General features: G+C 40.2%; 1 protein-coding gene across 1 annotated transcript; it reads left to right on the forward strand.

The window, feature by feature from the left end:
• Positions 1–10,157: 10,157 nt before the first annotated feature.
• Positions 10,158–10,517, forward strand: LOC311249017 (C-type lectin lectoxin-Phi1-like; the record flags this gene model as incomplete). The annotated part of the gene is made up of 1 exon (XM_084339676.1): positions 10,158–10,517. One exon carries the CDS (start codon positions 10,158–10,160, stop codon positions 10,515–10,517), a length of 360 nt encoding a protein of 119 aa, XP_084195802.1.
• Between the last annotated feature and the right edge of the window lie 2,382 nt (positions 10,518–12,899).

Consider the following 12,899-nt stretch of genomic DNA (forward strand, 5'->3'; position numbering starts at 1 on the left):
AAATCAAGACCCCTTGTGAACAGTGTTGAAATTTTTTACGGTTTATTTTTATATGACACTGCAGCTGTGAGGACAGCATGTGTGTTTGTGAATCCAAACAAGATGAGCCATCAGTCTTTCTGTCGCTCCAACACTGTGGCCCAGGACAGAGGTTTGACAACTGTGTGGCCCTTGCAGGAGGTAGGAGGGACAGGTGCATGCCAGTGTCCAACAAACAAGGGAGGTAAGTTAATGTAGTTTGGCAGCTGATTTGGCCGATTTATCTTCGGCGTCAGCAGTTGGAACAGCAGCAGTACCTGTGACACACAGCTCATGGAAGCAATGAAGGTGAAGTGTTTGCACTTGATTGCCACATTTTGCCTCAAAATCGCTCTCTTTCTCTGAGTCATAACAGTGAAATGTGCACACACACACGAAACACATATCTTTATAATTATCATATCAGATGTCAATCTTCAAAAAAAGTGTGTGTTTTTTTAACTTTAAAGCATGTAAACATTTTAAAGTAGACACCAAAATAAAAGTATAGTAGAAGAAGTAGGCTCCTCACCTCATGACTGGCTATCAGAACAGCTTTATATACTTGTGCTGTCAGACAACAGGAGTAGTGGATCAGGTGAGGTAACACAGAGGAGACACTGAAGGATGTCATGGACCTTGTATTTCTTTACCCAGTCTCCTGTGTCCCGGGGTCAGTCATGCATATCTGACTGGTTGCAAATCTTTGACCGACTGTTTATTGCATTTTCTGATCTTCATGACCGTGAGGAATGTTTAAACATATGAGCACCTATTGTCAGTGTTAATGACATTGCGGTGTTTTTCACTTCGAACTTCCTCAGGCGTTCCAGGAGATTTCAGTGGTGGAATGTAACTAAGTACATCTACTCCATTAACATGATTGCAATGCAATTTGGCAGACCTCTGAATGTTTGTGCATGTGTCTTTTTTTGGCCGACAGTAGCTGTCACACCACCGCAGCAGAAATGTTCTACCCACATTCAAAAATGATGGAAGAACTGCCATTTTTCACTTGACTGGTCTGAATGAGGCCTTACTGTGAGAATAAGTTTACTTTGAGATTAAAATTGTAACATTCCCACATCATGTTCATAATATTCATAAGCAGCTGTGTAATGTCAGCTGATTATAGCAGTGTATATGTTTTCAGTTTAACCTGTTCCAATGATATGATAGTCAGTTTATGATATCTGTTTTCATCTTTTTCGGATGTGCTGCTCATGGTGTGCACATTGAGTCTTGATATTCAGGTTTAATGGATTCACTTTTTTCGGCCTCCATGAACGTGGTTTTACTAAATTGTTCATTTTGACCTTCACACAAGTGAAACAGCCATGTGAGCAGGGATGTTGCACTTGTATATCTTGAGTAAGAGGAGTGTGAGTGGCTGAAGATGAAGCCGGATGAGACTGGCCTGCCATTATTTAATAACCAACATAAAAGTTAATTGTGGCACTTGCCGAGGATGATGGAGGGAGGCCATTATCTGCAGGTTTGTAGAGAGGCTATTGAAGAGTCAAAATGAAGAGCCAGCTCTGCCAGCTGCTCTGACAGGAAATGACTGAATTAGTAATGGCGAAGAACTGTGAGGATCAGTGTTTTCACCAAATGGATAAGATCCTGAATGAGAGGGTTCAGTATTTGTGTCACACTGGAGGAAATCCCAGACCTGAGAGGGAGGAATGGGTGCCTTGTGGTGGAAACCAATGCCATGACAAAGACCATGCCATAACCCTTACTGTCCTCAACAGGGTAAAAAACAAAATACTCCCAAAATGTTGTCTGCTCACCTCAGTAAAGTAGTATTTTTTTTACCTGGCTATATGAGAAGTCTACAGGAAGAAAACGGGCATTGTTTTTGTATATTGATTTTTTTTTTATGTCTCTTTATTCCAAAGCTAAATTGTCTCAGCATGTTTCATTCATCTAACGTTTCTGTTTCCCGGTGTATAATGAGCACTGCAGCCTCATGGGGCTGTTTTTTCCAGTACCAACAGTAAGCAAATGAAAGGAAGGAAGGACAGGGATTGGCAAGAATACAAATAAAGGTTTAAAGTAGGCCCTATAGTTGACTTTTCAGCTTTGTGTACGGTGTGTGTGTGTGTGTGTGTGTGTGTGTGTGTGTGTGTGTGTGTGTGTGTGTGTGTGTGAGATAGACTTACTTAACTTTTGACATTATCCCTGACTGGGGCGGCTGTAGCTCAGTGGGTAGAGCAGGTGGCTAGTTCGAACCCCGGCTCCCCTGGGCGGAACCGAGCTACATGCCGAAGTATCCTTGAGCAAGATACTGAACCCTGAAATTGCTCCTGACGTGCAGTTGGCACCTTGTGTGGCAGCCTCTGCCGTCAGAAAAGGGCCCTGCGATGAGCTGGCGACTCGTCCAGGGATATACCCTGACCTTCGCCCATATGAAAACTGGGATTGGCTCCAGTAACCCCCGCAACGGGATAAAGCGGTTACATCCCCGCGACCCTCACGGAAAAGCAGTTAAGAAAATGAGATGAGATGAGAGATGAGATTATCCCTGACTGTTGACAGTGATGTGCGTTTCACTTTTAATGAAGCTAGCCAGTGAAGTTCAACAAAATGGATATAAGGAAACGGCTCAGAACCTAATCTGCACCACCAGAATCTACTAGAGGATCTACTTCATCGAACTCAGAACCAAAATCAGTCTCCGAATCCCAGGACACTTCTCCATGAGCGATCAACTCTGTCTCTGCTACAAAGCTCGCTTGCCAGCTAGCATTAGCGCCACAGCAGCAGGTTCCTCTGCTGAGGCAGAAGCTCAACTTTGTACCGGAGCTTCATCTTTAACTTTGCATGGACATTTCCCATTATCAAGTGTCACAAGTGTTTCTTTCAGTCATAGTAGATTGCCAGTGGATGGCTAATAACAACAACTGTTTTCAACATGGGCAACTTGAGAATTTATCACAGAAGGCATCCAGTGTCGGAATTACTTTAGAAAGCCTCCAAAAATACACTGCAATTCAAGCTGGATTACAAAGCTTCTGGAAGGAATGGGATTGCACTGGAGCACTCGATGGGATGTTAAAACAGTCATTTTGGGGGCCAAAGGTAGGCCGAGTGTCTTAACACAGAGATTTCTGAAGATATTAAGTATGTCTTATATTACAATGTCATCCCCAGACGATGACTTCTGGTGGTTACCTCAAGGAAAAAAACAAAAAACAAAAAAAAACGCTCTGATCTGCCAGGTCATGATGAACAAAGAGCCACTCATTAAGTCAAGTAATATAACGTTTCTGTACTTTAAAATTAACATAAGTAACTGACCATTTCCTTCACACTGGGTATTTAAGATCAGATATTATCAGTTATTCAATATTTGTGCTTGCTGTTCTTCCCTTCTTTGGGATTTTGTCAGAACAGCTGACTCTTTGTACCACTTAGACCCACAGTGCAGGTAAAGGCTGATAGTCCTTTTGATTGTGGTCCAAATGGATCATTTTGTGTATTGGTTATGTGATAAATTGGCACATGGTTATAATGGGATTAAACAAGGGCTTGGCTGAATACATTTCTGATGACTTAAATGCGATTATGTTACACTACAAACACTACAAAAAAAGAAAATAACCTGTTTGATGTATCACCATAACGGAGTGTCCACCTGTAAAAACCCTGTGCCCCCTTGCTAAAAATTGTCCCGGCGCTGGTGCTGAATACATCCGATGCAAATATACACTCATTCTGAGTGGATGCAATAGATACTTAGATACTACTCCTGACAAAATGTTTACCTTAAAATCATTGTTCCTATGCTATGGTACATTAAACTTAATGTAAGTGAGCTTCAGTTTGACCTTCTGTTGAACATCCAAAAACTACAGCCACAAAATCAGCGAACACAATCAAGCTTCGGGGAACACGCAAGTTATGAATTACAAACAATCTGTCGGGCCTGCCCGCAGGTATTGTATACAAGCAGGATCATGACTCATCTGGATGGGCTATCTGTCTCTGCCAAGGCTCCGCAGCACTGTGGAGGAGCAGCTGGTGGAGAAGCAACACAGCTTTCTTAAGGGAAAACTGCAGTCATCCCTCATATTCAGCAGGGGTTTAGAGACTAGCGTGTGCTTATGTGCAAGTGAATGTGTATGTATTTGTATGCATGTGCAGGTGCATGGTGGGCGTGATCTATAGATTATGTGCATGTAGGGAACATCTCCTGTTCTATTTCTGCTGTCTACACTGAGCATGTAGTGTCACAGCCTCCCAGAGGATGTGTTTTTTTCTTCTGTTGGCACAAAAGCGTCAAGATATCAGGACGATGTTTAACTTTAGTTTGGTGCAAATTTAGCTTGAATTTTCTTTTGGAAAAGCTGAAGCACAGAATGATTACTGGAAGATAAAAAGAGATATAAATGACAGTGTGTGACAATTATTTTTTTTTTAGATCACACACATTCTCACTTATTTAATCTCTTCATGTCACATGAGTTCAAAGATATTTTTTTCCAGTTTTCCCGTATCGTGTCTGTGTGATAGCGGCGTTCTCCAGCTACTGATTTCTTCACTTCATGAAAATCTAACATATCACACATATGAAAGGTATTCCCACTGGGTGAAGAAGCGTATATACTTCCCTTAATGCTTTTAGTATATAGCGAACACCCTCTGACCTTGCAAATTAATATTTTCAAAGGTAATTACCCACAATCCCTCAAAGAGTGATCAATCATTACAAATGAGCCTGGGGGAGGTACTGAGATGAGCCCTACATCAGTCACATGTATAATGTATGCATACATATTTGAATCCTGAGCCGTGCTTACATGAACATAAATCAAGTCATCATAAATAATTTCTCTGACTGAACACATTACCTCAGAGTAAGGACAGGAGTGATTTGAGCCTGCTGCCTCCAACATGGCCGGTGTCATTGAGGAGTCTGTAAGCTAATCACCTGTTTCATGTGAATGAGTGCCGGGTACAACACACCATGTTAATGAAGTCATTGGCATGTAAGAAGTGTTAAGCTAGCAAGGCCTAGGGCTCATGTCTTATAGAGGTTGTGGCGGGGTTGTTGCCTTCTGTCAGTGGTGAGAGTGGAGTGCAATTTTTCTGCATTTCCAATATAGTAGTGGCTCTTTATGTATATGTTGTAGTAGAATGTTTTACTACATAGAGGCAATAGTAAATAATGCACAGAAGAGGTTCTGCTCTGATGAAATAATCCCGGCAGCTGTGGCTCAGGAGGAAGAGCCAATCGTCCACTAATCAGAGAGATTTTATAAAGCGTTTTTTATGTGGTGAACTTTGCTATCTGGTTGTGTAGGTCGGATTTTCTTACTGTGATGGCATGCCTCTTAACAACTCAAAAAATAAAGTATAAGATATATGCCTCGTACATATGAGAAATTAAGTGAGAGATGTTAAATTAATAATCATTTCCTCCTTTTGTCATTTCATTGTTTAGCTACTATGTGCAGTGAGATTTAAATTTGAGGTTGACACATGTTGGTGACCCCTGATCACACAGAAGCGAAATGGTAGACATAGCCTTTAATGTTACAAAGGTTTTTTCATTGTTTTGTTGTGCTCATTAGCACCATTCATGTCCAGGTCACCCTTTAAAGTCTCTCTCTGTCTTAAGCCTCAGGCTCAGGCTAATCACTTGCTTTGATTGGGCCTAATGATGCTCATCAGGGCTGCTTATAGAGGTTTGGTCCCATGCTTTTGTGTGTGATTGTGTGTGTGATTGTGTGTGTGATTGTGTGTGTGTGTGTGTGTGTGTGTGTGTGTGTGTGTGTGTGTGTGTGTGTGCCTGTTAATGAGGTGAAGCTTATCTGACCTCAAGGGAGACTTCGGAGCAAAAAAGTCTCTTGACCTTTAACTGCAGCTGCAATTACAGGCATCCTGACCCTGTCCAAAGTAACAGTGTCCCCCTGGGTCAATGCCTAACAACATAAGCCTCCCAGAGAGAGGAACAGCCAAAGATGTTCTTTGTTGTGTTTGTTATATGTTCTCAGTATAGACAGCATGGATTTTCAGTAGATACTGCACCATTTTTTACCATGAAATCTGAAGTACATTCCCGCAGTGTGCCTTCTCCACTCTACAATAAGAAAAAATATCAGTATAGATCAACCTTTATGATGACTGCTGTATTTAATGTTAAAGTATACTCAGTTTCAGTTTCATTGGTTACATCTGCTAATTTTTGTAAACATTGTGAATATTAACACACACTAATTGAAGTCAAAGTGCCAGGACAGTTTCCAGTTTTCATAATAATTATCTTCCCTCCCTCCCATGTTTTCTAAAATGGCTAATATAGATGACATGTTGGAAAAACAGTCATCTATTGCCGGTAATACACTGACTAAGGATAAGTACCTCATACAACCCAACATCAAAAGACCAGAACTATCCCTTTAAGGCTGCTGATCAAGCTGCCCAACGAGTTGGTCGTGATGTGTTGCCCTACAGTATTGTTTCAATATTGAGGTATGTGGTCAAATACAGAGCACTATTTAGTTTTTTTTTTGTTTTTCAACATATACCCTAAAAATATTATATTATCTTAAGGCCACACTTTCCTGCTCTAATGGTGCATATGATGCAGTAATGCTGATTTAAAATGTAGGTAACACTTTATATTAACTGAGGTTTTCATTTCTGTGGAGAGGTATTTCAAAAGACAGTCCTTAAAGAGTCATAAACAACAAAAGATGTGATGTTTTAAAGTAGTAAGTCCGTACAGCAGAATATTTTGTTGCTGTTTCTTATTTACATGCCTGTTTTTTGCTTGCCATAACTGACTGTATAGGATTAGCAATAAGCTTTAAGAAGAAAGCATCCTGAGTCTGAATCCCTGTGGGCTCTTCTGTCCTTCATGCGGTGTTTTGTCTCCGAAGGTTATTCAGGAGCTATCAGATAGCTACTGTGGAGACTGTTTGACTATTTGTGTGTGTGTGTGTGTGTGTGTGTGTGTGTGTGTGTGTGTGTGTGTGTGTGTGTTTACTGTATAACCATGCTGAGGTTAAGCAGTATCAGCGAGGTCCCGAGTGTTGAGCCTCTTATCTCTATTCTGAATAATGCAGTTGACCCAGGGGCCAGAGAGCGGTCGGACCATCTCACTCTTTAAACACACACACACATTCATACTCATAAATAAACATAAACCTGAACGTACACACTCACCACCCTCGCAGTTGATTATCTTTCCTGTGCCACACTTGGGAGAAGGCAGAGAGAAAACAGAAACAGGAGGGAGAGACCTTTCACATCAAGCGAAACACAGCTCCTGTCCAAGCAGAAGACAGAAATCTCTTCAATACAATTATCATTTCATCTAGAAAACCAAATTAGCATAAGCACTGAGAGCGGAGCCGCACAGAGGACTAAAGGTGCTTATGAGTCAACCTTCACATCCATGAGCTCATAGGCCTGATATACACAACATGCTTTCATCCTATTTGACCTCTGAGGCTCTATTAGCATGAATCAATGGCAACAATTTGATTATGCAATAATTTGACAGCAAGACATCTTGTAACACACTTCAGATGTCAGTCTACATTTCAATGTCCTTGTTGTCACTGCCCACGTCTGTCAGATCGCAATTACTTATCTTACATCGTCTCCATTATTGATAATTGCTATTTAAACTGTGGCATGTCTTTGTTTGGTCCCCTCTCTGAGATTCATCAACCTGACCCATTATTCGTAATTATTTTCCAGTGAGTAGAAAAACATCAATTTCTTGTCCAAGGACCTGCCTGGCTTGTAAATCTTGTATAGTACCTGTGAGATTTACTTGTCATATAAATAGATGCGACTGTGAGGCTTTAAGCTTTGGTTTCTTCATACTGTACCGCCTACACTTCATTATACTTCATACAGTATATTTATGGCTCTGGTGTTGGTGGACTCTTAAAACTAATGGGTTAAACTAAGAGACAGTGTAAAGGCAGTTTAAAGTGATTCAGTGGTAATTATGTTGTGATAACTTTATGACCTATATTTAAACCAGTTCCACCTAACTGGAGAGGAATGGCGATGCCACAATTACTGCGCATGAATCAATACAAATGCTAAAGCAAGAACTATGTTTTAAATTCAATGAGCCTTAATTCTGCTGTAAATGAAGCACGGTAAAGTCCACAGAAGATCACAGAACATCCACAATGTCTTATTGATATTAAATATTGGATATTAGATATTGTTAAAGGAGCCCTGCTGAGTTTTCTTGTAAACAAACATTAATGTTGTGTTTAAATTCAGTGTCCTGAAGATGTTACAAATATGTGAAATGCAGTTTCTTCTTCATAAAATAAGTTCAACTGCAGTTTTATCAGTGTTTTATATCCTGCATCGTTTATATTCATCTTAACCATTTTTACACCAATGGGGCTTTTCCTTCCACTTTAAGACACCTGTCAATGTTCCTCCTATGAGTCACAACTGAGCAATAACATGAGTTTCCTTATCTCCAAAACCAAAAGGGGCTTTTACTCTTAACTTCCTCCCTGTCGGGGTTCTCGAGGACTTTTGGCACACTACTCATCCCTTATTTGGCAAAATCAAAGTAACATTATCTTTGGAACGAACACAAGGAACACCTGGCCAAGTCAGTCTGACCTGTTCCTAGAAAACAGTCTGACTGGTGCCAGGCCCTACTCAGTACCCTGTTTTGCACAAAATCCAAGTCTATAATATAGAAAAATAAATTAACCATTACAAGGGCATTCACAACTGCTGCAGTTTAGTAGTCATCAACTCCTCCCAAATAGTAGTTGAATAGTCAGATACTGTTTGACTGCAGATAGAAGCTGGCATCCATCAGTCTGTGTTTCTTAACCAGCAGATCAAAATAGAGACCTACAGCGACTACCTGGCAGTAAAATAAACTTGGGTCCTCATAGCCAGCGCATAAGTGATGATAACATACACACAATAACGTAAGATTTAATACACTATTGTGTGTCAGGATAACCTGTCCTTCATCTGGAGCAGGAAAAGACAGCTGCAGCAGTGTTGAATCAAATTATTCCTGGGCACAATGACTCACATAGTCAAATATTGCGTGTGTGTGTGTTGTGTGTGGCCTAAATCGACTAAATGACCTCAATCAACTTCAATATCAGTGTGAGTCTGGGAATTGATTACTGACATTAATCCAATGACATGAACACTGATCTGGTATCTGTGCACTGATTGAAGCTGCGGGAGTGTCCCAGACCTCTAGTCTGGCAGGAATAAGCGGGTATCCTCTCGTCTTAATTTTGCACAACAATTTTTCAAAATAAAGGCACATCTTTAAAAAAGATGCTTTAATTAGATGTTTTCACTTTGCATCGATCAAACTGAATTGTTGATGATTCAGTCGATGCATCGATCTGGATCAGTGGCTCATTACACCCCTATTGGCTTCTGTTTTTAAGAATGTCACAGCAAAAAGAATCGATTGTCAAAAAGTATCCCCATTACTAGTATTCATTTAAGGTGATAATACTTCTTCTTTATACGGATCAAATTGCTCCATGATGCCGCTCCTTTCAGTGTCAGCCAATGTGGAGCACCAAGCTATTCGGCCTAATGTTGTTGTATGTGTTTGTCTAAGTTATTTGCTTTTCTCCTTAACTCTACCATGAAGATGCTTTGCTTGTGTTAACAAACCAAAGCACATGCAAAGTCAAATCCTTAACAACCCTCAGACCTAAGTGACATAATAACAAAGAAGAGAAACTCAAATAAGAAGACATCTCAGCTCGAGCTACAGAGCAGCAACCATGGACAGAGCCATCTTCTTAATTTTTCTCTGTGCAGCTTCTGAAGGGGATATTGGAGAACAAATTTTTGTTTCTCAACATTTGCCATGGGCTGACGCTCTGGCTTATTGTAGACGACATCACACTGATCTTTCCTATATCAGTCGCCAGAGTGATCAAGACAAAGTCCTAGCGGCAAATGAACATTCCTCATCGGGATGGATCGGTATCCATCGAGATCCCAACAACAAGACAGCCTGGAAGTGGTCAGCAGGGGAATACATCACATATGAAAGTTGGGATGTTGAACAACCAGATACTCGCAATCTTGAGGAGAATAAAGTTTTCATCCAGGCTGATGGAAAATGGCATGATGCCAGAGAAACATTATCCATGCCTTTTTACTGCGTCAATGTTAAAGTGGTGACAGATAGGAAGAACTGGGAGGCGGCTCTGAGGCACTGCAGAGACAGTCAGACTCAGCTCATCAGCCTGCACTCTGACAACGACCGCATGACGGCCCAGAGAGAGATTAAAAAAACTGACAGCATTGAGCGGGTGTGGATCGGCCTGCGTTTCTTGGTGGACCGCTGGCTGTGGATGAATGGTGAGCCTCTAGATTTCCAGGCCTGGCTCCAAGGAGGAGATCAGGACCACCAGTGTCCAGTATGGAAACGCTGTGGAGCTTTAACCAAAGGGGGACTGTGGGAGAGCTGGGACTGCGGCGAGAGACTCAACTTCATCTGCAACTGAGAGATTCAGAATATTATATCTGGTAAAATTGTCAGAATGGCATGACATCTATCACTGTGACTGACCTCTGTCACAATAAAGGAACGGCACTGTATAGAATATGGAAACACATAAACATAATGTAGCAAAGGCAAGTATAAAATCCAATCTAAATGAAATATCACACCACAGAATACTGTAAAATGAAGTCTTAACTCTGGACCTCTGCCTGAGGGACTATCACTGCTGCAGATTCGTCGTCCTTTGCATTCTTAACCATCATCCTTTAGTTTGGTTTCCATATTCTGTACAATTACTCAATACCTTCTCAGATGGATGTTATTACACAAGTTTTTAAACTGGTGAATATTTTATTTATTTGACGTATACATGCCTCATGATTAGCTGACTGTTATTTGTCTGGTTTGACTTTGTGCATCTCATAAATACTGAATGTCAAAAGTCTCAATGTCATCTTTAAAAAGAAATCCTTAACTGCAGTGTGCTGTGTTTGTGCATATTGATATTGATAACACTGTATTTATGCTGGAGTCCAATATTATTGATTTTATATGATTCAAACCTTAAATTATATCATGAAAAGTGAAGAGGAAATCAAGAAATTACCACAAAAATTGGGCAATCAGAAAAAAGCATCGCACACAGCATTATGGCTTGAATCTACAAAAATATATTCTTATTTAAAAATTAAAGCAACATTATGTAGAATTTGGCATTTTGTGCGATTTGGCGACCCCCACAGTTTCTGAGTACAACACCGCTATTGTAAATACAAATCCCAGGTCTGTAACAATTTGTCAGACGTAATGTAGGTGCTGATAGTGCAGAAGCAAGTGATGGGGGGACGGAGTGGCTGAGACAGAGACGCCATTCATCCTATTACGAGATACTGTACCATCAAAATGAATTAGAAGCTGTTATTTTAAGGTAAAAAAGTTACATAATGTTGCTTTAACGCAAATACATTTGGGGATTGCAGGATTTAAAATGGCCGACCGGAAACGAAATTTAGATGTATTGCTTGTAATTGTTATTGGGTGGTGTGCCTGAGCTGAGAATCGTTTCAAATATATGAATTCCTTGGTTATTGTGGAGTTAAGTGAGACGTTCCTTTTGGACATATTTATTGTTGTGTACTGCTGTCTTCTAATATGTCTTTTTGACCTTAGTGTACCATGTTTGATATGTATCTTAAGAAGTGATTTGTGTACGTTGTACTGTGATATTTATTTATGATATTAGTAGATGGATCAGTCCGAAATGTTTTTGTATCTCTTTATCTTATGGAAATGTAAGTTATAGTTTGTACAGTGGACAAGGATTGTGGTTGATATTGCTTATTGTTTTCAACTTTTTAAAGTGTACTTGTGTTGGGAAATGTGACCTTGCTGTATAATCCGCTAATTAGTACATATTTATTTAAAGAAACACCTGTTGATAATCAAGCACAGAGCGAATCTAATGAAACAACATGTGAAATGCTTGGTTCACTAGTTTAATGTAACTGTTAATAAAATAGTGTCAGTCGTATCCTCATTGTTTAGGTCCACTGTGGTTTTCCCTGCGCCAGCTGGCACCCAGGAGAGAAGCTCTGCTGTGCACGGAGCACCTTGGTGATTTTTCTATTTATTGTTGTGTATCAATGCACTAAAAATAGAAAAGACTTAAGTGTCGTACAGTTTTTGGTATATAGTCTTGTATCAGGGGTAATAATTTACAGAAGCAGCAGCAGCAGTATCTGATTTTCATGAACGATTATGCTTTGATGAGGTAGGATTGCAAACTGGAGTTCCTGCAGCATTTAAGGACATAAACACTCAGCAAACAAAACAGCAGTCATTCACACAAAAGGAGAGGGTCTACATTGTATGCAATCCAGGCAGCTACAACCACTTGATGACTTTAGAAGAGGATAATGTCAGCAGAAAAAAACACTGACACAAGCAGAGCAACAATGGAAACCACAGCTTCTCTGGGCCTGGCTGTCTGCCAGTAAACAGCAACCCAGCTGTCTCCAAATATGGCAGCAGAAACCAAAAATCTTGAAGTTTAAATCTTTAACTTTTTCAGCTAAGCCAGTTTCTTCCAGGAGACAAAGACAGGTAAAGTGTTACATTAAAACAACATAACATTAAATAGTACTGTTTGTAGAAGAGCAATATTTCATTAATAATCACCAACTGCAAGCTTTCTTAAACAGACACTCTGTTATTGTCACAAGTTTGCAAACGACGCTGCAAAACCAATTCATCCCATATCACTGTTAACACTGGAACATGGGTATTCATATTTTACCACTATATTGATTGACACATAGCATGTCATAATGCATGCTAAATTGCAAACACTTTTTACAAAAAACAGAGTGTTAGAGAGGGAATA

The sequence above is a fragment of the Pagrus pagrus genome (assembly GCF_965226575.1).
Source record: "Pagrus pagrus genome assembly, chromosome: 2".
NCBI classification, from domain to species: Eukaryota; Metazoa; Chordata; class Actinopteri; order Spariformes; family Sparidae; genus Pagrus; species Pagrus pagrus.